The sequence below is a fragment of the Pleurodeles waltl genome, chromosome 6, assembly GCF_031143425.1.
Source record: "Pleurodeles waltl isolate 20211129_DDA chromosome 6, aPleWal1.hap1.20221129, whole genome shotgun sequence".
Classification (NCBI taxonomy): domain Eukaryota; kingdom Metazoa; phylum Chordata; class Amphibia; order Caudata; family Salamandridae; genus Pleurodeles; species Pleurodeles waltl.
The window spans coordinates 52,414,275-52,439,451 of record NC_090445.1 but is presented as its reverse complement, the minus strand read 5'-3'; the positions used below and the strand labels follow the sequence as shown (position 1 = coordinate 52,439,451).

Here is a 25,177-nt window from a genome sequence, read left to right as displayed (position 1 = left end):
AATCGCTAACACTATATTGGTAGTGGCTGTTTCTCAGTAAAACCTATTGCTTATGTGGGATCCATCAAGTATAATTTTAACAAGGACAAGAAGCGATACCGGAACTTATTGGTTTCTACAATCATCCCCAAACATTCTATTGAAGTTTTCAGATTTCTGCATCATGTGTCTTCTAACAACATTTTGTCAGAATCTGACTTGTTACAGGCAAATACTAATGCAAATTCTACATCATCTTCGAAAGGTAACAGGACATCTCTTCCTTCACTGCATGCCTTCAAACCTTTTGTTTTTCTGAGATTTCTCTTTTTTAGTTTTGTCGACTTAAACTTACCTGCAGTGGAATGGCGCTGCTTTAGTATGCTTGTGTTAAGGTTTACTAAGTCTCAGAGTTTGAAAATTGTTTTAACATCTCCAACTCTTGAATCTTTCAGATAAGATAAGAGTTCGGCTTCAGTTATTCCTTTTACCGAGGTCTCACTAGGTAATTAATTTTTATTCTTTTGTACACTGCGTGCTCTGTTTTAGAGTCCAACTAAACATTTAACATGGTATTCATCATCGTGTGCATGCATGTCACTCATAGCCAATTTTGCAATAAGTGCTGTATCTTGAACTAGCTCAGCACTCTGACGAACATTAGCATGTACATCATCTGTTTTTGCTTTATGCCTTACAGATGTATCTGATTTGTTGCAAAAGAAAAATGCTTTTTTCCAGGACTTTTGTTTGTACTGAAATTGCCGAACGTGTTTTAAGTGGACTACCGTATAGAACTGCATCACTGTGTTTTCTTTTCTGAGCCCGTTGCATCTTTAGATTGCTGCACTTGTCAAAACACGATGTATGCGACACTGCATTCTTAGGGCCAGATGCCCATTCTGTGTCTATGGGAAAATGTGTTCGTACATATGGCCCTTAGTCCTTAATGTCTGCTCAAATCCCAGAACTGTCATTAAGCTGTTCTAGTTCGATATTCATAGTTATGCATTTAATTTCTTTAAATTTCTTTAGGTCATGGTAAAAAACACTATGGCGGTCATTCTGAACGCGGCGGGCGGCGGTCGCCGCCCGCCATGCGGTTACCGCCGAATGGCCACACCGCGGTCAAAAGACCGCAGCGGTCATTCCAACTTTCCCACTGGGCCGGCGGGCGACCGCCAAAAGGCCGCCCGCCGGCCCAGCGGGAAAGCCCCTGCAACGAGGAAGCCGGCTCCGAATGGAGCCGGTGGAGTTGCAGGGGTGCGACGGGTGCAGTGGCACCCGTCGCGATTTTCACTGTCTGCAAAGCAGACAGTGAAAATCTTTGTGGGGCCCTGTTAGGGGGCCCCTGCACTGCCCATGCCAGTGGCATGGGCAGTGCAGTGGCCCCCAGGGGCCCCACGGCACCCGTTCCCGCCATCCTGGTTCTGGCGGTGGACACCGCCAGAAACAGGCTGGCGGGAAGGGGGTCAGAATCCCCATGGCGGTGCTGCAAGCAGCGCCGCCATGGCGGATTCCCTGGGCCAGGGGAAAACCGGCGGGAAACCGCTGGTTCCCCTTTTCTGACCGCGGCTTTACCGCCGCGGTCAGAATAGCCCAGGAAGCACCGCCAGCCTGTTGGCGGTGCTTCCGCCGCCCTCCGCCATGGCGGTCATGGACCGCCAGGGTCAGAATGACCCCCTATATCCAGACTCATAATATTTGTGTGTGCTTTTTCTGGGCTAATAAGCCTTTCTGAAGTGCTTTCCTGACAAAGAACACAGATGGACCAATTTGTTGCAGCAACATCATCGTGCTGGACAGCTTGACCACTGGTTGTCCTTGTTGCAATAAGGTATTTTTTGGACATTCTACTGATTTTCAGGCATTACAGAACACATTTTGAAGGAGAAAACAAAATAAAAGGTACCTATTAATATATAATACATATTAATAAATGCTGATACATATCAATAAGTATGAATATTTACACCGAATTTATAACAGGCTTGACGTTTTCTACATGATTTTGATGGCCATTTTGATTTATATTTATGATGTCACAGTCAAGATCCAACATGGGCATGCACATGAAATGCCCTGACGTGTACACATGGATATTTGTGCCAAATTTGATACAAATCGGAAGATTTAAAATGATTTTGCGATATTTGTCGGCCATCTTGGATTTCAATCGGACTATATGATGTCATTGGCAAGATCCACCTGGGAGTCCTGCTCTTATATGATTACTATTACAAAGATGAATGGCTGTACCAACTTTCGGCTTTCTATCAAATGGTGAACGATTTTTCAGTATAACAGTTACACTATATGGAGACATGTAAATAGAACTACCAAAGAATCATCAAGGTATTTTCACATGGATCCCTTTGTCATCCATCCAGGATCAGGGTACACAATTGTGCTTCTACAATCATTTAATATACAGCATTTTATTGAAGAATATATTGCTAAAAATACTGCTATGATTATGGCATTAGCACAGATGAACATTAGAAAAGTAACAACAAGCATATATCAGGAATTGTTCATAGAGCCAAACAGAAATCCTGCCTTGTGGTCTGCCATAAAGAGATATGTACTGCACTCATGAGCCATTCAGTCATACCAGCAAAGTCTCCTAGTATGAAGATATTCCTTTCAGCTTGTTACCTAAAAAAGAGTGTCATTTTGATGTTCTCACAAGAATAAAATGTATGAAGAGAGGTTTCTCTGTTCTCATGATCTTACCCTAGATACAAAATATCTAAAAATGCATGTGTCCTTAAGATGTGCAGGGAAAAATTTGGTGCAGTGCTGAATTTGAGCCAGTGGTTTTCGGTGTTAGACACCAGCACTTAATTATTAATACCGGCACTTAAGATAGTCGGCCACATAATAGCGCTGATTGTCTACTTTAGAAATGAGGACAACAACAGTTGTTTATTAATTCAACATACATTTAAAATGACTAATACCTGCCACCAAAGCCATTCCTCCAGCTTTGGGGACCTTGAATAGTCTGAACTGTCACACTTGTGGGAGTTTAATGGTTAGTGGTTGTGTTGGTACAGTCATTGGCAGTACTGGCAGGACAATGGTTGGTGAAAGTTGCAGTGGCCTCCTAACGCAGGACTTGGCACTTATGTATTTTAATTTAGCAAATTAAGCACTGATGTGGTGAGAGTCATAAACGTCTACTGTAGAGTAACAGCTAAGAAGACTTGTTTCTCATACAACTCCTACAGAAATCTATTATATAAAGAAATGTTTGTAAAAGGAAAAAATCACACATTAGCAATATAATGTAACATGGTTTTTAACACAAATAACCCATAGTACAAAATATGTTACATGTCGCAAGTCTGGATGGAAATCAATGGCATTGTCATGTGGGATTTGGGACTGGAAGCAGAATATAAGAGGGGTTGACAAGGATCACAGTATATGTCATGATGACCCCGGCCAGAGGGACAGAGAGAAGGGACATGTTGACACTAGAACTCCTGTAGACAGCTGAAAGAGGAAGTGATGGGTGCAAGGAAAGTCTGAGCATTTAGTTGCTATGTGGAGAAATTAAGGAGCACAGCAGTATGGCAGGAAGCAGAGCAGAGAAAGGCATATGGAGTGCCTAAATAATAGGGTTTCACATTGGGGCCCATATTTATACTTTTTGATGCAAAACTGCGCAAATGCAGTTTTGCGTCAAAATGTATAGCGCCGGTGTTGGACCTGACAGCCTTACGGTGGTCACCCCTAACTTTTTGCCTGCCTCCCTCCACTTTTTGGACACTGTTTTTGCTGGCTTTTAGACTCTGCGCACTTTATCACTGCTAACCAGTGCTAAAGTGCATATGCTCTCCCCTTTAAACATGGTAACCTTGGATCATACCTTTCTGATGGATACAACTACCTGTGGATTCCTCACCTAATGAATACTCCCATGGCGCCAGCATTCGACGGAAATCTTCTTCCTAGTCTCTGCACGTCGACGAGGACGTCACTCTAGTCCACGCGACGCCGTCTGACGTCATACAGGCAATAAGAGGTCCTCGCCGACGTGCCGACGTCAGTTCCCTTTTTTCCGTGCATTCGAAACGGTTATCTTCGAGGGAGCTACTGTTACTTTAGTAGTTACAGTGTGTTTTCTGCTGCGTAGTTCTTCTCTGCGGTAACAATGTCTCAGAGAAAGTCGGGTTTCAAGCCCTGTCGAGAGTGTGGGGGCAAGATGTCCGTTACAGATCCTCACTCCGACTGTCTCTGGTGTTTGAGCTCCGACCACGACGTCGTGACTTGCGATTCATGTCAGCACATGAATCCGAAGGCCCTCAAAGAACGTGAGGCTAAACTATTCCTGGCGAAGTCGAAGAGAAAGGAAAAACATCACAAAAAGTCTTCCTCGCCAAGGTCTCATCGGCGTCATCGAGACTCCCGACGCCGTAGAGATTCACGGCGTCATCCCAGCAAGGAGACTCGTTCGAGGTCGCCTTCGGCTCGGCGTCGGAGGACTTGGGAGGTCAGTCCCACGGTCACGCCGCATCCATCGACGCCGTTGCCCTCTCCGGCGTCACCGACTTCGCCTGGACAAGCGTCTGTGGTTGAGGTGATGCAGCCTCTTGTGATGTCTCCGGCGTCGCAGACGTCGAGGCCGGCGTCGGGGTCGCCTTCGATCCAGGCACCTCAGTATCCGGCTTTTCCCACCCCTGGAGCCGATAGTACCGCATTTCTGAATGCGATGTATACCATCTTTCAGCAGATGGCTCCAGGAGGTGCTCCGGCTGATCCTTCGGGGCCTTTGGCCTTAGCATTGGGTGATCCTGCGCCTCTTCGGCCGGCACCCTTTATGCCCTTTCTCCCTTTTGGGAATGTGGGCTCGGTGGCCGCTCCGGTGGCTTCAGAGGGATTGGCTCCGGAGGTTTCCATCCCTTCGACGTCGGGATTTCGTCCTGTGACTCCGGTGGGTCCATCGGCTCCAAGATCTCTTTGTCCTGCTCCTTCATCGGCGCCGAAGCTGCCTGTGGCGCCGGATGCGGCGTCGGATGCTTCTGGAGATCGGCGCCGATCTTCGACTTCGGCAGAGGCCATGTCGACTCCGCGTATTGAGCAGAGACTACATTCAAGGAGGCGTGCTCTCCGTCTTTTGGAAGAGCAGGAGTACCAGCGAGTCCTGGAGGAAGGAGAGGTTGAGGACTCTGGTGATGGACTGCATGATCTGGATACGGCCAGTGGGCTGGATACTTCCCCTGAGTGGGACCTTTCATCTCCAGGGGAGTATACGGAGGAGGCTGCTACCTTTCACGCGGTGGTGAGGAAGGCGCTAACTTTCTGGACCTGCCTTTGACGGTGGCAGAGGCGAAGCAGAATTTATTGACGGAGGTGCTGCATCCGGCCTCTGCTGCAGCGGAGCCTCTCTTGCCGTTTAATGAGGCTTTGCTTGATCCGGTGTTGGAGGTGTGGAAGAAGCCTGTATCTTCCTCTGTAGTTCATAGGGCTGTGGCCAGAAGATATCGGGCTGCACCATTTGACCCTGGTTTTCTTTCAAGACACCCTACGCCGGAGAGCTTGGTGGTGCAAGCCTCCTGATCATCAAAATCAGCGCCTAGATCGTTCCCGACGGTACCAGGAGACAGGGACTCCAAAAAACTGGATGCGCAAACCAAGAAAATATTTTCTTCTTGCAGTTTGGCGTTGAAGGCCACCAACGCAACTTGCATTCTGGGGAGATATATCCATGCTCTTATGGATGATATTTCATCTTCTTTTACGGAGCTTCCCCAGGGACTCTTGGATGTTGTCTCAGACGCCCAGGCTGCCGCAACCCAGATTATCCAGTCTGGGCTGGACACGACCGACTCGGTGGCTAGGGCGATGGGCACGGCTGTGGTGGCAAGGAGACAGGCCTGGCTCCGTAATTCAGGGTTTTCTGCGGACGTACAGTCAACCCTATTAGACCTCCTGTTTGATGGGGACAAACTGTTTGGAGCAAAGGCAGATTCGGCCTTGGAGCGATTTAGAGAGCAGGGCCACAGCCAAATCGTTAGGGCTGCAAGCTCCTTCTTCCTCTGCCTCTTCCAGGTTTTTCAGGAGGTTTCGTGGATTTGGGCGTGGCTCTTCCTCCTCTTCCTTTCGGGGGAGGTTCCAGCAACCAGCCTCTTCTCACCCCTATATATGATTTAGAGGGAGAGGTAGGGCCCGCACCAAAGGAGCCTCTCAACAGCACTCTGCCTCTTCCTCGTCCTCTGGAGGGGTGCAGCAGGGAAAGCAGCCTTAGGCTTCCACCATTTCCCACTCACTCCTCTCCTGTAGGGGGAAGATTACGGCATTTTCTCCACAAGTGGGAGACTATTACAACGGACACTTGGGTTATCAGTATTGTGGAAAAAGGCTACACCCTTCCCTTTCGGGAGTTTCCGCCCCCCCTCCCGCCCCGCCCATCTTATTGTTCAGAAGAACACCTCCTGTTGCTAGAACAGGAGGTTCAAGTCCTCCTTTCAAAGGGCGCGGTGGAGTTGGTTCCAGAGCAGGAAAGGGGTTGAGGTTGTTACTCAAGGTACTTCCTGATTCCCAAGAAAGATGGTCGGTTGAGACCGATCCTGGATCTGAGGATCTTGAATTGGTTCCTCAATCAGGAAAAGTTCAAGATGCTGACCCTAGCACAAGTGCTTTTGGCGTTGAACAAAGAAGATTGGATGGTGTCTGTCGACTTGCAGGATGCTTATTTTCATATTCCGATACTCAAGTCACACAGGAAGTATCTCCGGTTTGTGGTAGGGTCGCAGCACTATCAGTTTGCGGTCCTTCCGTTTGGTCTTACTTCAGCACCTCGAGTCTTCACGAAGGTGATGTCAGTGGTTGCGGCAGAGCTCAGAAGGAAGGGGATAGCAGTATTCCCTTACTTGGACGACTGGTTGATCAAAGCCAAGTCCCCGGAGCTTGTGTTGTATCATCTGCAGTCAACAACTCAGTTGTTGTTCGACCTGGGCTTTTCGGTGAATGTGCCCAAATCTCACCTGGAGCCCTCTCAGCGCCTCCTGTTCATAGGGGCAGTACTGGATACAACATTGAATCGAGCCTTTCCTCCGCCTCAGCGGGTTCAAGATATTCAGGAATTGGTTCCAATGTTTCGAAATGGAGCGGTAGTTCCAGTCCTCAAGGTCCTTCGTCTGCTCGGTCTGTTTGCCTCCTGCATACTGTTGGTCACGCATGCTCGCTGGCACATGAGGGCTCTTCAGTGGTGCCTCCGAAGGCAGTGGTCTCAACACAAGGGAGATCTAGAAGGTGCGGTCAAGATCTCCAGAGATGCTGCTGTGGACTTAGAAGTGGTGGATTGCGAGCAACAATCTTTCACAAGGAAAGCCGTTCGCGCAGTCGCCACCAGTCGCCACGGTCATAACGGATGCTTCCACTCTAGGGTGGGGAGCTCATCTGGGGGATCAGGAGATCAAAGGACTTTGGTCTCCCGAGGAACAGATGTTTCATATCAATCTGTTAGAGTTACGGGCTGTACGTCTGGCTCTCAAGGCCTTCCTCCCTTCCCTTCGTGGTCAGTCGGTACAGGTCCTGACGGACAATACTACCACGATGTGGTACATAAACAAACAGGGAGGAGTAGGGTCGTACCTTCTCTGCAGAGAAGCTCTTCGATTATGGTCCTGGGCAAAGGACCATCAGATTTGCTTGGTAGCAAATCATTTGGCCGGGGTCTTGAATGTACGTGCGGACAGTCTCAGTCGCCAATTCTTGGCCGACCACCAGTCTCAGTCGCCAATTCTCGGCCGACCACGAGTGGCGTCTCCATCCAGATCAAGTCCGTTTAATCTTCCAGATGTGGGGGTTTCCTCGGATAGATCTGTTTGCCACTCGGGAGAACGCGCATTGTCCGTTATTCTGCAGCCTCCAGTATCCGGTGCAGGGAGCATTGGGGGACGCGTTTCTGATAACCTGGTGCGACCAGTTGCTTTACGCGTTTCCCCCCATACCCTTGATTCCTCGAGTGTTGAGGAAGATTCGCCAAGACCGGGCCCAAGTCATCTTAATAGCTCCGGATTGGCCAAGGAGGGTGTGGTACTCCGACCTTCTCCAACTCTCACTGTGCCCTCCGCTCCGTCTCCCTCTCAGGGCAGACCTCCTCTCGCAGTCGCAGGGGCAGGTTTTACACCCCAACCTCCAGAGTCTACACCTACATGCCTGGAGATTGAACGGGGCAACCTGAGTTCCTTCTCTCTCCCGCCTGATGTAGTGGATGTTATATTAGCGGCCAGGCGACACTCCACTAAATCTATCTATGCTAATAGGTGGTCTAAATTTGTTATGTGGTGTGGGGAGAGACAGATTGATCCCTTACATGCTCATCTGTCGGACGTTTTGTCTTTTGCTCTGTCTCTAGCGCAGAAGGGTTGTGCAGTGGCTACCATTAAGGGTTATTTGTCGGCTTTGTCAGCCTTCATTTGTCTTCCAGATCAACCATCGTTATTTAAATCCTCTATTGTTCTCAGATTCCTGAAAGGTCTTCTAAATAAATATCCTCCAAAAACATTTGTTATGCATCAATGGGATTTGTCCTTGGTCCTCACTTTCCTTATGGGGTCCCCTTTTGAGCCTATGCATTCTTGCCCCTTAAGGTATTTGGTTATTAAAACAGTCTTCCTGGTGGCTATAACATCTGCAAGGAGAGTGAGTGAGTTGCAGGCCTTATCGGTAAAACCCCCTTATACAACTTTTTATGGGGATAAGGTGGTGTTGAGGACCAAGGCTGCTTTCCTCCCGAAGGTTGTTTCACCCTTCCATTTGGCCCAGACAATTACTTTGTCCACGTTCTATCCTCCGCCTCATCCTTCAAAGAAGGAAGAGAGACTACATCGATTGGACCCAAAGAGGGCGTTAAGCTTCTACATTGATAGAACGAAGGACTTCAGGCTGGAGGATCAGCTGTTCATCGGATACGTGGGCAAGAGGAGAGGAAAGGCAGTCCACAAGAGAACACTCTCCAGGTGGGTTGTTCTTTGCATTAAAATCTGTTACTCTGGCAAAGAAGGATCCTCCTGATGGCATTAGAGCTCATTCCACCAGAGCTAAGTCGGCCACTTCGGCCTTGGCCAGGGGTGTTCCTGTGGTCGACATCTGCAAGGCCGCAACTTGGTCGTCCCTTCACACTTTTGAGAAACATTACTGTTTGGACTCTGAGGTCAGAAGGGACGGCCATTTTGCACGGTCAGTGCTGCAGGATTTCTTGGTTTGACCATTTCGGCACCCACCACCGGGAGTGGTACTGCTTTGGGACTCTATTCATTAGGTGAGGAATCCACAGGTAGTTGTATCCATCAGAAGAACGAGTTACTTACCTTCGGTAAGTAACTCGTTCGATTGGACTATTTAATTTACTTATAAGTCCCTAGTAATGTGCACTATATGTGCCTAGGGCCTGTAGATTAAATTATACTAGTGGGCCTGCAGCACTGGTTGTGCCACCCACTTAAGTAGCCCCTTTACCTTGTCTCAGGCCTGCCATTGCAAGGCCTGTGGGTGCAGTTTCACTGTCACCTCAACTTGGCATTTAAAAGTACTTGCCAAGCCTAAACCTCCCCTTTCTCCACATATAAGTCACCTCTAATGTGTGCCCTAGGTAACCCCTAGAGCAGGGTGCTGTGTGGGTGAAAGGTAGGACATGTACCTGTGTAGTTTACATGTCCTCGTAGTGTAAAACTCCTAAATTCGTTTTTGCACTACTGCGAGGCCTGCTCCCTTCATAGGCTAACATTGGGGCTGCCCTCATACAGTATTGGAGTGGTAGCTGCTGATCTGAAAGGAGTAGGAAGGTCATATTTAGTATGGCCAGAATGGTAATATCAAGTCCTGCTGACTGGTGAAGTTGGATTTAATATTACTATTCTAGAAATGCCACTTTTAGAAAGTGAGCATTTCTTTGCACTTAAATCTTTCTGTGCCTTACAATCCACGTCTGGCTGGGCTTAGTTGACAGCTCCTTGTGCATTCACTCAGACACACCCCAAACACAGGGTACTCAGCCTCACTTGCATACATCTGCATTTTGAATGGGTCTTCCTGGGCTGGGAGGGTGGAGGGCCTGCTCTCACACAAAGGACTGCCACACCCCCTACTGGGACCCTGGCAGACAGGATTGAACTGAAAGGGGACCTGGTGCACTTCTTAGCCACTCTTTGAAGTCTCCCCCACTTCAAAGGCACATTTGGGTATAAAACAGGGCCTCTACCCTGCCTCATCAGACACTTGCTGGAGAAGAAACCTGAACCAGAAACTACATCCTGCCAAGAAGAACTGCCTGGCTGCTCAAAGGACTCACCTGTCTGCTTTTCTACAAGGGACTTCTGCCTTGCTGTTGGCCTGCTGCCTTGCTGAACTGCCTGGCTGCTCAAAGGACTCACCTGTCTGCTTTTCTACGAAGGACTGCTGCCTTGCTGTTGGCCTGCTGCCTTGCTGAACTCTTGTCTGGCTGTAAAAGTGCTCTCCAAGGGCTTGGATAGAGCTTGCCTCCTGTTCCCTGAAGTCTCAGGACCAAAAAGACTTCTCTTTTTCACTTGGACGCTTCGTGCGCCTAAATTTTCGACGCACAGCTTGTTCCGCAGCGAGAAAAACGCTGCACACCGACGCTGATCGACGCGATGCCTTCGTAACGACCGGAACTTCGTCGCATGGCCTCGCAAGGACAACGCCGCCCGACTTCCAAGGAGAAATCGACGCGCAGCCGGAAAACAAGCAGGAGAATCCACGCACAGACTCGGGACATCTAGTAATCCCCGCGATCCACAGAAAGAGACTGTCCGCGCGCCGGAAAACAACGCACGACTTCCCCGCGTGGAAAATAACGACGCAAGTCCGTGTGTGCTGGGGAGAAATCGACGCACACACCTTTTTTTCACGTATCTCTGCTTCTGTGGCCCTCTGAGGAGATTTTCCACTCCAAACCAGGTACTTTGTGCTTGAAAGAGACTTTGTTTGCTTTTTAAAGACTTAAGACACTTTATATCACTTTTCAGTAATATCTCTACAAATTCACATTGCAACTTTATTCGTTTTGACCTACAATTATCCTGATAAATATTATATATTTTTCTAAACACTGTGTGGTGTATTTTTGTGGTGCTATATGGTGGTATTGTATGATTTATTGCACAAATACTTTACACATTGCCTTCTAAGTTAAGCCTGACTGCTCGTGCCAAGCTACCAGAGGGTGGGCACAGGCTAATTTTGGATTGTGTGTGACTTACCCTGACTAGAGTGAGGGTTCTTGCTTGGAAAGAGGGTAACCTGACTGCCAACCAAAAAACCCATTTCTAACAGCCGGCTTTCGTCAGCCGGGCACCAAATTTATGGAATGCCGTAAGCTCGTGCAAAGGGTGGGCTAGCGTAAAATAAATGCCTCTAACCAGCCTAGCGTCATTTTCTGATGCAAAACCATCCATACCACTTGACTCCTGTCTTAGAAGAGACAGGAGTCATGTCCACCACCTCAGTGGCCAGCTCAGGGGACCAGTGTCCCCTGGGCATGGCCTTTGCACCCTGTGCCATTCAGGGGGCCCCGATGGCACTTTATTTAAAAAAAAAAAACTTACCTATACTTACCCCACTTACCTGAGTTGGGGTCCCCATCCTCCGGTGTCCCTCTGGTGTGGCTGGGGGTGTTCCTGGGGCTTGAGGAGGGAAACTGTGGACCCGTTCCATGGTGTTTAACCATGGAAATGGGTCCACAGGTCCCCTAACATCTGGTCTGACCCAGACGTTAAATAATGGTGCAAAGCAAGCTTTGCACCATTGTTTAGCCCCTCCTCCCACTCGTGCGTCATTTTAGCACGGGGGATAAATATGGGGCTATGGGGTTAGCACCATTTTTTAGATGGGAATGCCTCCCTTGCATCTCATTGATGCAAAGTAGGTTCACGCATCTAGAAAATGGTGCAAACTCAAATATTTTGACGTTAGACGGGTCTAACGTCAAAATATAAATATGGAGTTAGTTTTGCGCCGAATTTGCGTTAAAAAAATGATGCACATTTGGCCCAAATGGAGTATAAATATAAGTGCTAAATAGTAATCAAGGTGGTGCCCTGCTGTATTCAAGCCACTTGCCGTAGCAGAGTTTGCAGGGGTTGCGTGTTGAAAGTGAGAAAATGATCTTTTTTGTATGTTTGGCTTGTAGTGAGGGGGCATGGTGAACTGATGTAGCATGCTTGGAAACAGCTACTTCAACAGCAGGCCGACCTCATCACTCCTAACCTAACTGTCCAGAACAATGTCCAAACGGGCCTTTATAGTGTTGTTTTTGCATTAATAACCAATCTCCATAGCTTGTTTACCTCTTCTCTTGTTTTCTCTCTCTCGCTCTCTTCGTATCCAATGTGAAGTGCTTACCATTATATAGAAAATGGGGCTGTAACACTTGCCAAGTCACTCACTCTTCCACTTGCTCACTGATTCAGTCACATTCTCACTCAAACTCATCCACAATCGCTGTTGCAAACACACTTAATTGCTCACTCACTTATCACTTACTCACTGGGTTATTTTCTCACCCACACTGACTCACACTCAGTTGTTTGCTCACTCAGTCACGTATTCACTCACACTCACTGGCTTACTCACTTGCTCACACATGCATTTAATCACGTTCCCTCGTTTGCGCAGTCACAAGCATTCACTTGCTAGCTCTATCACTCTGATCTCTAGATGGACAGGCTTGATGAACCACAACTCCCTCTACTGACATAATTCAGTAAGGCATGTGTCCCGTAGGTCTCTGTGAAACCACACTATCCTATGACCTTGACCTTCTTCTTTTGACACAACTTTTCTCATATTGTTTCTTCCTCCACCCCCCCATGCTCTCTTTAGGCAACGGTCGGTGTGGGAGAAAACTCAGAGTCCAGCAAGGTGACTGTCAGTGCGTACCAATCTTCCAGCCAGAGTTACCTCCACATTCAGGCACGTACAAGCATGCCGGTGAATCCTGGGTCGCTGGTGTCCTTTAACTTGAAGGCTGTTACGGCCAAGCCTGAAACAATCAACTTCCTGTATTTTATGGTAAGCCTAGACCTGGGAGCATCTTGATGCTACTATCATTTCTTTCTGGAAGATGGTGTTGAAGGTAGTCTATGGCAGACGAGAACAATACTAAAGCATGCACATTTTTTGCAGTCTTGTATAAGAGGGTGACTGGGGCTATGGCATCAAATGGGATAGAGAAATAAAGTTAAGACAGACATCAGAACATGGGAGGTCTGCCACTGCCAATTCTCCATCAGCCACCCTCCCACATCCCCCAAGCAAATACTAACAATGGCCTCAACACGCCTTCCCAACACACATGTCACACAAGCACCAACACCTATGCCACAACAAACCCACACGTCAACACTCACTTGCACACATGCTTCACAACACACGACCACTGAACAAAAACAACTGAAAAATGGGATCTGTAGAGCAGCAATGCACCCAGCATCCTTCATCACAGAGACCTGGTTCAACCCCTCATTGGCTCCCGACATTGCACGGCTGTCCTAGTGGACTACAAGATCGCTCAACAGGACCGCTTTCACAAGCCACAAGGAGGACTCATTATCCTCTACAAGGAATACATCAAATGCACAACAATAATAGAAAAATTCACCCCATTCATGGCACACCTGCACTTCAAGCTGCAAATCTCTGAAAACTTCACCCTGAGCAGAACCCTCGCCTACTGACCACCCAGACCATTAGCCATCTTTTCCATCCTCATCACCAACATTGTTGCACCACTCACCACTGACTCCAGAGCCTACATTCTCCCCAGTGACCTCAACTTTTAACTGGAAGACCAAATGACCCCTACTCCACAGCACTCCTTGAAAGCTTGAACAACATGGGACTCACCCAGCTTGTCCCTGAACCAACACACACCGCAGGACACACACTGGACCCCATGTTCATCACAAGCAACAGCATCAAATAAAGCTCCACCACACCACTCACATGGAGCTACCACTCCATCATCCACTTCCAAACCAATACAACTCAAGTCAACACCCTCATCAAATGCAGCATTCCAAGACACAGCTGGGACAAAATCACAGAAGCAGAATGGCTCAGCACCCTCAGCATGGACCAACCTACCACCACAGACAACCTCGACAAGGACATCAACAACTTCAACATCTGGATCAAGAACTGTGCAAACTCCCTCGCTTTTATCAATCCCAGCAAGCATAGTAGAAAAAAAAAACAGGCCAACTGGTACACAGAAGACCTCTGAGGCACCAGATAACACTGTAAACAGCTGGAAAGGAAATGGGGAGCCAGCCACGACACCACAACAGAACTATCTACAAGGCTGCACTCAGATGCTATTACCAGGAAATTAGGGATACCAAGAAAAAAGTACTAGTGGACCGCATCGAAGGAAGCTCCAACAGCTGCAAGCAGATCTTCTCAATCATTTCACCTCGCCCTCAGCCGTTGTCAACAATATCGCTGTCGCTCAACACCTTTGCGATAACCTATCCAACTTCTTCCACAACAAAATGACAAACATTTATAGTAACTTTGCACACCAACCCAACCCCAGAGAACTCATCACTAACCGACCCACCACCAACCAATATGGCCACTGACTGAATGGACAACCCTCACCAGAAATGACACAAAGGCAATCATCCACTCATAGGCCCCAATGGACCCATGCCCCTACCACATCTAAAACCTGGGAACATCACCAATCAGCATCATCCTGACCCACATAATCAACACCTCCATCACATCCGCCACTTTACCAGATGAATGGAAAGTTGCAGAAATCAACATGCTCTTCACGAAGCCCAAGGCCAACCTGAATCAACTGAGCAACTTAAGACCTATCTCCCTACTCCCCTATCCAGCCTAATTGAGTGAGAAGGCCATCAATAAGCAACTAACAACCTAACTTTAATGTCTCCATCTGCTTGACAACACTATCAGGATTTAGAAAGAACCAGAGCACTGCAACAGAACTCATTGTGGCCACTGATGACATACTGAGTCATCCTGGACTCAGGAGAAACAGTGGCCCTCATTCTGCTTCACCTCTCCATGGCCTTCAACACTGTCCCCCACAACACTTCATTAGAAGACTTTGTGGAATGGGCATACAAGATCTGCTCTCAAATGGATCTTTTCCGTCCACACGAGAAGAAGTCAAAGGGTCAGCCTGCCATCCTTCACATCAGAGACCAAGAAACTGATATGCGGAGTCCCACAGAGGTTGTCCCTCAGCCCCACCCTGTTTAACATACACAACACCACTCACCAAGATCATCTGATCACAAGACATTACCGTCATCTACATCGATGACACCCAAATCATCCTCTCCCTGATGGACAAGACAACCACCACCAGAACCAACTTCACCAACTGCATGTTCATGGTAGCAGACTGGATGCTAACTGAAGCTCATCTCAGACAAGACGGAAGCACTGATACTTGGTAACAAGACCTCCCCATGGAACTCCACCTGATGGCCATCGGAGCTAGGATAAACACCTACACCCACAGACCATGCAAGAAATCTAGGGATCATTCTAGACGACAAGCTCAACAAGATGGCTCAAGTCAAAGCAGTGTGCACCTCCTGCTTATATATCCTATGCATGCTGCAAAAGACCTACAAATGCTTGCCTGAGAACACCAGACGGACCATAATGCAAGCACTCATCATCAGCAGACAGGACTACGGCAACACTCTCTTTATGCCAGAATCTCCAAACAATTCCTACACGGACTCCAGACCATCGAGAACATTGCTGCAATACTCATACTCGACCTCCCATGCTGCGCCCCCATCACACCGCAGTTCAGGAAGCTTCACTGGCTCCCAACTCACAAGCGCAGCCAATTCAGATTTCTCATGCACACACACAGCCCCACATAACACAGGACCAGGATACCCTGAACAGCTGCATACACTTTCATCAACCCACCAGGCATCTATGCTGTCACTCGCACACACTCCCCGCATCGGCAAAAGCAAAACTGGAGGTTGCTCATTCTCCTACATCGCACCCAAGACAGAACAGCCTCCTTCAACACATCAGAGCCTCCTCCTCACCTGATTCTTTGTATAAGCACCTCAGGGAGCAAACACCTACACATCTGCCCAAGCACCTGGATACCCTCTTGGGTGATTAGTGCACTATACAAAAGGTTCTCAGATCTCTTCTTTATCCATAGGCGGGCAGATAGCAAAGCCTTTAGTAGCATATTAGTTGTTAAGTTAATTCATCAGGGTGGTGGTTAAAGAGGGCTATAATTCTGTTTAGTATGGTACAGGTACTAAATGCTTTAGCAATGTCCGTGGATCGCTTCCCAAGTGGGGCAATAATAGTGGAGCTTTTGGACATCTTTGAATCAAAATAACTATCCCAGAGTAACTGCAGGGACAGCTGCTGAGCTTTCTTGTCCTGTAGGTACAGCACTGACTTGAAGTAATAACATTAAAGGAAGCCCAGACACAAGGACTCCTGCAGGAATAGATATGTCATGAAACTAGGATGAGCAACAAATGTACAGACAGATGGAAGTGAATAATGTGCAAGGCAGGAGTGGAAAGAAAGCCAGGATAGGGCTGGAATCTGAGGATCCAAGATCAAGGCACAGTTCTGATGTGAGAAACTGAAGATTGAAAACAAATATAAGATACAGACAACAAATTGGTGAGTAGAGGTCCAGGTCTGCAAGGTAAGTGGATAGCCAAATAGAGGTTGGAGGAATGTATTTGATGCATGGTAGAAAACTACAGACACCAATCAAAGCATGTATCCAAAAATCCTGTGAATAATGTCAGAGTTCTGAAATTAGTCTAAAAGCAGCAAACTAAAGCAGGAATGTGCTGGTGTGAAAAGAACGTGTCGAAATTGCCTCAAAGGACACTTCACATTCTTTATGCTTGCCAATTCAAAAATAACATCTTGAGCGCGAGAAGGGCAGTATCAGCAGGAAAAGGGTTGGGTAAGACAGAAAAGAGAACAGCTTCCCCAGTGAAAAATAATATACTACGACTGTGCCTTGTGAAGTGCTCTTGAAGGCACCATCACGTCTGTCTGTTGTTGGGGAAGAACACTTCCTCTCAACTTCAACTTTTCTTTTGAAGAAAATAGACCTGTAGCACAAAGGTCTGGTGATGTAGATCTGATCCAAAAAGTGAGATCTAGAAAACATCACAGAAAACAAATCACAATTCAAAGTTAGAAATCTATCAAAAAATGTCGAAGTCTATTCCTAAAGTAAGTCGTTTGAAGAGACAATTGAAGTTAGGTTGCAGTAAGCAGCTAGCACCAGAAACAGCTGTCCTCCAAGTTAAATCAGAGAGCTACAAACTTTCGCTTTCTCTTCTTGACATATAGCATTCCAGATCATCCCTTAATATATCAAAGCACCAATATTATTATTGTGCATCACAGTCACGGACCGTCCTCCTGGAAGGCACCACAGTTGTGAAACATTCACACAAGGGCAGCAATAATGCAGTGGGAAAAGATAATGCAAGGGACACACAACATGCAATTTGTGGCCAGCCAGAAACATAAAACAAACATTGGCAAAGACAATCCATTGTGCCCCTTAATAACCGGGTGCAGCGCTATTGCAAAGTATAAAAATAGTTGATCCTAAATTGCAGCTGGTACATCAGCAGGCACACACATGCATGGCAAAGACCATTCCAAGGCGGTTGGTGGTGCGTCAGCACACATGTAAAAACTTAGGGCCTCATTACAACATTGGCGGGCGGCAAACGCCGCCCGCCAAGTTGTAACCGCCGGGCGGCCGCCAGTGCCCATTTTGACATCCCCGCTGGTCCGGCGGGCGGAAACCAAGTTTCCTCCCGCCGGCCCAGCAGGGATGTAGGCCGCAACACAGGAGCCGGCTTCAAATGGAGCCGGCGGTGTTGCGGCAGTGCGACGGGTGCAGTTGCACCCGTCGCGCTTTTCACTGTCTGCATAGCAGACAGTAAAAAGCCGCATGGGGCCCTGTCAGGGGGCCCCTGCACTGCCCATGCAAGTGGCATGGGCAGTGCAGGGGCCCCAGGGGCCCCACAACTCCCCGTATCACCAGCCTTTTCCTGGCGGTTCAAACCGCCAGAAAAAGGCTGGCGGTCGGGGACTCGTAATCCCCTGGGCGGCCCTGGCGGATTAAAACCGCTGGGGTAAATGTGGCTGAATACCGCCGGCCCGCTTCCGCCGCGGTCGTAATGTACGAGGAAGCACCGCCAGCCTGTTGGCGGTGCTTCCGTCATTTTAGCCCTGGCGGTCATGTACCGCCAGGGTCAAAATGACCCCCATAGTCATCTTGGAATGTTTTTTGCGATCCAGGAAAAGCATTCCAAGTTTACATCCCAGGCATGTGCATCCATTCTCATGCAGACCAAAGGCAGCCTTTTTATGTTATTGTTATACTTTATTATGAAGTTACAATTTCAAGATGGCGGATGGTAATTTCAGAACAGTAAATAGAAACTATAGCATGCACAAAATTCTGCAAAGATAGAGAGAAGGGAGCAGCCCGGTCACAATGTGCACCACCACCCAAGAGAACCCGGAGGTGTTTTCCTGCCCCACCCCACCTAAAGTGCTCTGTCCCAACAGCCATTTTTAAATGCCACAACTTTTCACCCAACAATTGAACCACAAACAGCCGCAATTCCATCAGATAGTATTCCATCCCTAAAAGGGATAAGTGGACACCATCCTGGCGAAACAAATACGCATCTTCCTGGACAATCTCCTCATGTTTCAGCACTGAAATAACCATGGAGAAACATAAACCTCCCATCTCCCTATTCACCTTGCGATGCTGCTTCTCAATAGCACTGGGCTTGATCACACCCCTCCATATTCTTCTCTGAACGAATTCTTCCCGTATAATATGGGTACCCACTCAGGCCTCTTTAATTCGGAATAAATCCATTTTTATCATCTTCAATAAACCAACGCCTAGTATCGTCACTAAATAATTTTCACCAAGGTGTACAACTAGCAAATCAGGACAAGCTCTCCCTGCCAGATGGCTAGATACAAAACCTCAAGAACTCGCCCCAACACATCCCACTTTTTCCCCACCAATAAATTATCACCATAACACCTTCAAGCCCTAGCTGCCTTCCATAGTTTCTTTTTTCTGCTTCCTTGGCAGCCCATTGAACGAAAGTATGCCCCACAATCCAAACCGTCATAAAACTGTAGGGAGGGCAGCGCTTACAACCTGAGAAGGGAAAAACACGGATATTAACAAAAAATGAGCAATAACTAGCAAAACCAATAATCTTCCTACAATATTACATAACTTTTATAACAAGCACATCTCCACCTTCCCTTGGCCTTTATCATCTCTTCTGATAAATTCATTCTTCCAGCCTCAGTAGCTGCCCCACCACTTCTGCTACGGATAATGTAAAGCATTCGCTACCCTCTCTAAAAGAATCTCTTGACCCATGCTTCGCATTACATCCAGCACCACATTTGCTCCAGAACTGGTACTCAGCAACTCACCATCTTCGATTTTGCCATCATCCAAGTAAGCTGCAAGGCGAGCTTGATTCGACAGCTGGAAGGTCGCTCTGGACCCATCCTTCCCTTCAGCCTGGTGCCCACAAACTGCCCTCGATTTACACGGGGGCGGGATACCACCCATGACTCCACTGGACAGCTTTGAAGAGGCCAAATCATCCGTGCCTCTTGCCGTGATTGGCATGCCACAACCATGGGGCTCTCCAATCGTCCCAGAATGTTCCTTCTCTGCCTTACCAAAGGTACCAGCTATCCACACCCATTTACCAACCTGCACCCCTGCACCTAGACCAGTTCCGCCTGGTCCTGACACCTCTTCCTGCCCCCTCAAGATAAAACTACCAGCCCATGAGGGTGTAACTTCCCGGTTTGCATCTTGCCACCTATGCACCTTATTGATCATGGGTGACAACTGTTGAGTAACTAAAGAGAAATTTGTCCCCAAGAGAAATTTGCTGCAACCACAGAGCCATTGAAATGGCCTGCATTAACATTTAACTACCCGCTATGCTTATTGAACTGTTCCTCAAGCCAGGAGTCCAAAATGACAATCGGATCCTCCGATACTTGCCTGGGTATGCCTAATTGCCTTTCCTTTAAATCATCCATTGCTTCATCTGCAAACGATGCACTGGACACCCCTGCTGCTCCAAGCTGCTTACCACTCTCGAAGTGGGGCCCCAATGAGTCGATACCACGGCCCCCGACTCGCTCCCTGAAGGAACGCCCCTTACAGCAGCAGAATTTACCAGAGCCACATGCGAATCCAGTCTGATTAGAAAGAGCAGGTATGCCGATGCACACCTCCTGTACCTCATCAGAGGTGGATGCTAGTTTTGTTTTCGCCCCCAATGCTTTACTGGTGGATTTTACACGTGCTTTGAATGAACAAGTCATCACTGCCGTAGCAACACCATCTGCTGAATCTCTCTTGGGTTTCCTCAAACCACCCAAGTTTGCTCTAAAACGCCCGCCTTCAATAAATCCTCCCACCCCTCCTCTTGCCAAACTTTTAAAGTCTGCGCTACCCTTTTACCCAACATCACTAAATAGAAACAGACTATTTATTCAAGCCAAAACAGAAAAAATCCAGCTATGCCGACTGTAATTAGACTCTCCCCGCTCCTAATCCTGACGGGACAAAAACTGACTTGCTGACCTGCCCCTGGTTGTGTGATGGCCAAAGAGGCCGTCCTACAAACTGTACTCACCTAAAACCTACTGTATCCCCGCTGCCAGCTCAGGCCGCCAATGACACCCTATCATGTCTATAGGCCGCACCACTTGCCCGAAATCCCCAGGGGATATTGCATTCCTGGATCCCCCCGGCCCTCCAGTGTCCCTTAAAGTTCGAGCTTAGGTGCCTGGATAAATAAACAAAACGATCACAGCTCGGAAGCATACAACTTCGGCCCAATCAAAACATGTTCTCCTGGCTCCCAACATGTGGACGGAGATGTTTCCAGGTCAAGTGGCTGTTGTACACAATCATAGTAAGAAAAGAGGAAAAATTAACAATTCCCTGACAAGTTGCTCTGCAAATATTCCCCTGGACCAGTATCAAATTACACGACCAGATAAGTGAAAGCAGTAGGTTTTGACATTGCCTCCTTTTCACTATCATCACAGAGTGCATGCCAGAAAGACATAATTAAGTACTCATATTTATATTAATCTGTGTGGTATTTCTGCACTTTTTTACAAGGTCACCCATAATGAAGGCCTTAGAGTAAAAGCATTGAGAATATAAAACTTGGGGCCTCATTTAGGTCTTGGTGGAGGGAATACTTAGTCACAAACATGACGGATATCCCGTCTGGCTTATTATGATCTCCATAGGATATCATGGGATCATAATGCGGTTTACGGAATATCCATCATGTATGTAACAGAGTATCCCCCTCCGCCAAGACCTAAATCAGGCCCATAATTTCCGACAGTTATCACCATATCTTTTGGCCACTTACGGCCTGATTTAGATTTCAGTGGATGGGTTACTCTGTCACAGCGGTGATGGATATCCCATCTGCCCAAGCATAAATCCCATTATTACCTAGTGGGTTTATATTTCGGCGGACGGGATATCCGTCACCATTGTGACGGAGTAACTTGTCTGCCGAAATCTAGATCAGGCCCTTAGTGCAGCGCCGCAGATTCCGTTGTGAGATCTGTATATCTCAGAGATTACTACACAGTTTCCAAATATGAAAAGCAGCAGTACGCGCACTTTAGTGATGAAGAGCGTGTGTATTCAAAAACATCAGCGGCACAGAGCCCAACGCTTTTAGGCGATACCTCACCTTGAACACAGGTCAGGTGATGAAGGAAACTGAACTGTTTTTAGTCCTATACTACAGTTATCACCTATTGCCTTAATGATCTATTGCTATGAGTAACAAGGATAGTAAATATGTATCTGCATAGACCTTGCCCCCACACATGAATACTAATATAACAGAAAAGGCATCCAAAGTACACTTCCAGCTAGATGATTTACTTAGGGGTTAAGTCAGCTGTAGCCCTTCTAAGTCAGAGTTTATTAAAACACACCACCCATTGAGACTGCTTCCAAATTTCAAGTTTAGCATATTTAGGAAATGTTTAATTCAAAAAATGTGTTCCAAAAGCCTATGTGCTATCATGTTCCCAGAGGCAGAAACATTGCACAAGATCATTCAGAAAAAGAATATTCCTGGAACTTAGAGACCTGAATCGGAAACTTGGAACTCGGATACCCAAACCAGAAGACTTGGAACTCAGAGACCCACATCGAGATTGAGGGTAAAGATCTCAAAATAGACCAACGGTAATGGTGTCAGGAAGTTGTAAGGTTTGTGTTCAAGTGAGAAATTGCATTATGCAAAGCTAGCCACCAGTGTGCAGTAAGAATATACAGAGCTCCTACTGCATATAGTAGATGAAAAGAGTGTTTTTTTTTTATGGACCCAAAGCTTTCTTCTTAATAATTAGACCACACATAAGCATTGAATTGTACATCAAACATCCCAAAGTATAGGAGTTAAAATAGGTAGTCTTTGCCAATTAGTGGGCAATCTTGAAGAGTTATCCGACGTACTAAAACTGTCTTGCCAAACTGATTAAGACTTCAATATCAGTTATGTCTCCTCATGTATTTGTAAATCATAGAATGATATATATTTTCCAACTTCTTTAATTTCCTTTTCCTTTTTTTCTTCTTTGCCAGACCACTTTTTTCTAACTGCTGTCTTGTTTCACCCTCACTTCTCCCCACGATGCACACCATATTTCTTTTCTCCCCATGTTGTTAGACCTCCACTTTGCCCCATTCTTTCTAGTTGCTTATCTCTTTTCTTCCTTTCCCCCATTCAGTTCCTCTTTTATTTCTTCCTCTACAGTCTGCTCTTAAATTCCTGTTCCTGTTGAGTTCATTGTTCCTTTTTCATCTCTTTAACAGGCTTTGAACAAAGGCCAGATACTCTTCTTGAGGAGAGTGGCGAAAGCAGATCTCACCAACATCCAGTTTACGATAACTAGGGAAATGATCCCGTCTTTCAGGCTGGTCGTCTACTACTACCTCAGGGAAGAGATTGTAGCCAACTCGGTGTGGATGGATGTGGAGGATTCCTGTGAAGGAAGGGTAAAAGCAATTGAGAGGGCTGGGGAAGTGACACTTTTGCAGGGTGATTGATTTGAAAACACCTCTATTCATTCCATTGTTTGTAAAAAATGTTGTAGTCAAAGCTATATGTCCCTGTGTAGAATTGAATCAAAATCATTAGATTAAAGTCCATTTGAGCCGAAGACTGCTTAATCTACTTGCCCCAAGAATTTAAGAGTTTATTGGCCCTATTCACAAAGGCAAATTTACACATGCATATTTATTTGCATGTAAATTTACTCTTGCACCTAGGTGTAAATCAACATTTTTTTTGGTATTCAACATTTCCGAGTGTCGATTTACACTTATGAGTATATTTACATGTCTCCAGCCACTGAACCAGGGGGTGGAAGCATCTAAACCGAATATATAAGTATAATGTTATTACAAAATACTTTTCACATGTAAGCAGTGATCTCCACTACCTGGGCGGAGATCTCTACCACCGGGGCAGAGATTTTCACCATTGCAGCCTGTGGGAGAGATCTTCTTATAACAAAATACAGGGAAAAGTGATACAGTTTATTAATTTCTTAAATAATAATAAAAATATTTCAATGTAAAAAAAAAATTAAAATGAATTAATAATGGTTTTATTAACCTAGATCAGTGGTTCCCAACCTTTTGACTTCTGTGGACTCCCACTTTATCATTACTGGAACCCGGGGACCCCCACTGAATCATTACCAGAATCCGGGGACCCCCCACTGAGTCATTAATGAAAGCTGGGGTCCTAATCTGTTAATATTATTTAATTTTCTAAGCAGTCGCGGACCCCCTGAGGAGGCTTCAAGGACCCCCAGGGGTCCACGGACCACAGGTTGGGAACCACTGACCTAGATAATGTAATAAAATAAAATGCTACAGCACAATATCTCATCAAATGTAATGTTTCATTAATATTTAAATATTTAATGGGGAGAACTGGCAAGAGATGACAAGCGGAAAGCGCTCTATAGGGAAAGGATACTTGATTGGCTGGTAACCATGGACAGCTATCTCATAGAGACTTCTTTCTGCATATTCCTTACCTTAGAATATTCCCAGGTGTCAGACTGGATCTGAAAATTCTTGAGCAGTACTCCAGCGCACTGGTAGGTGGTATTGTTCGGCTCTAGGTTGCCATCATCCATTTTGGAAGTAATGTGCACAGTTCTCTATATAGGTGCCACCCCAGTGTGCTGACATCAGTTCTTTTCTTTCTGCGCTGGTCAGCGCAGATCTGAAGAGAGCTACCCCTAGTTTCTTTTTACTTCTTTTTTTCAACTTTTTGGCAACACTTTTTTGATATTTCCATCTTCTGGTGTGCTAGGGATGTTCCATAAGAAACCATCAAGCTTTATGCCAGGTGGTGCCTGCCATAGGCAAATATCTGTGACAGACCGACATTTGCTTTACCTATGGGGCTTGAAGCCAGACCCTGACCCAGAGACCTATGAAGACTGCTGTGCCATGAACCCAAGGAGCTGTGGGTACATTTCGTGAAGCTTGTCGCCATCTGAAGTCTGGCAACCCCGCAATGCTCAAGATCCTTGTCACGCGGAACTCAGACGGCATGTAGAGCTGCTCCCGACCATCGCATTCCAAGTCGTCGTGTAAGTCCCACAAACGTAAGAAGTCCAAGAAGTTGAAGCAGTCTTCTACTTCCATGTGGTGGTCCAAGTCATCAGATGAGATGCTGGAACGATGACACTCTGGGCCTCGCTCCACCTTGGAGTCTGTGCCAGGGTCTACTCGACATCTCCCAGAGCAGGAGTGAGCACCGACCAACTCAAGTAGTTTTACGAGGCCATGCATCTCATATTCAGGCAGCCCGGTTTATCTGGAGTGCTATCGGACTCCACAGGTTAGGTAGAGGCCCCACTAGGGTTCCACTGGACGAATCTCTGACCCTGGATTCGTAGAGGAGCGGCCCACAATAGGGTGACCTTCCTCAGAGCTTGCTCCAGTGCTGTTGTTCCTGATACTGCTGACGGCCCCCGGCGTTGCATCCCCCATCTTCATGCCCGATTCTGACAT

General features: G+C 46.9%; 1 protein-coding gene across 1 annotated transcript in view; it reads left to right on the top strand.

The window, feature by feature from the left end:
* LOC138299178 (complement C4-B-like) overlaps positions 1-25,177 on the top strand; it is a 541,079-nt gene that overhangs the window by 183,460 nt on the left and 332,442 nt on the right. Inside the window, exons 12-13 of the mRNA XM_069237273.1 lie at positions 12,835-13,023; positions 22,955-23,137. Coding sequence (XP_069093374.1) covers positions 12,835-13,023; positions 22,955-23,137 — 372 coding nt within the window. The remainder of the gene's footprint in view (positions 1-12,834; positions 13,024-22,954; positions 23,138-25,177) is intronic.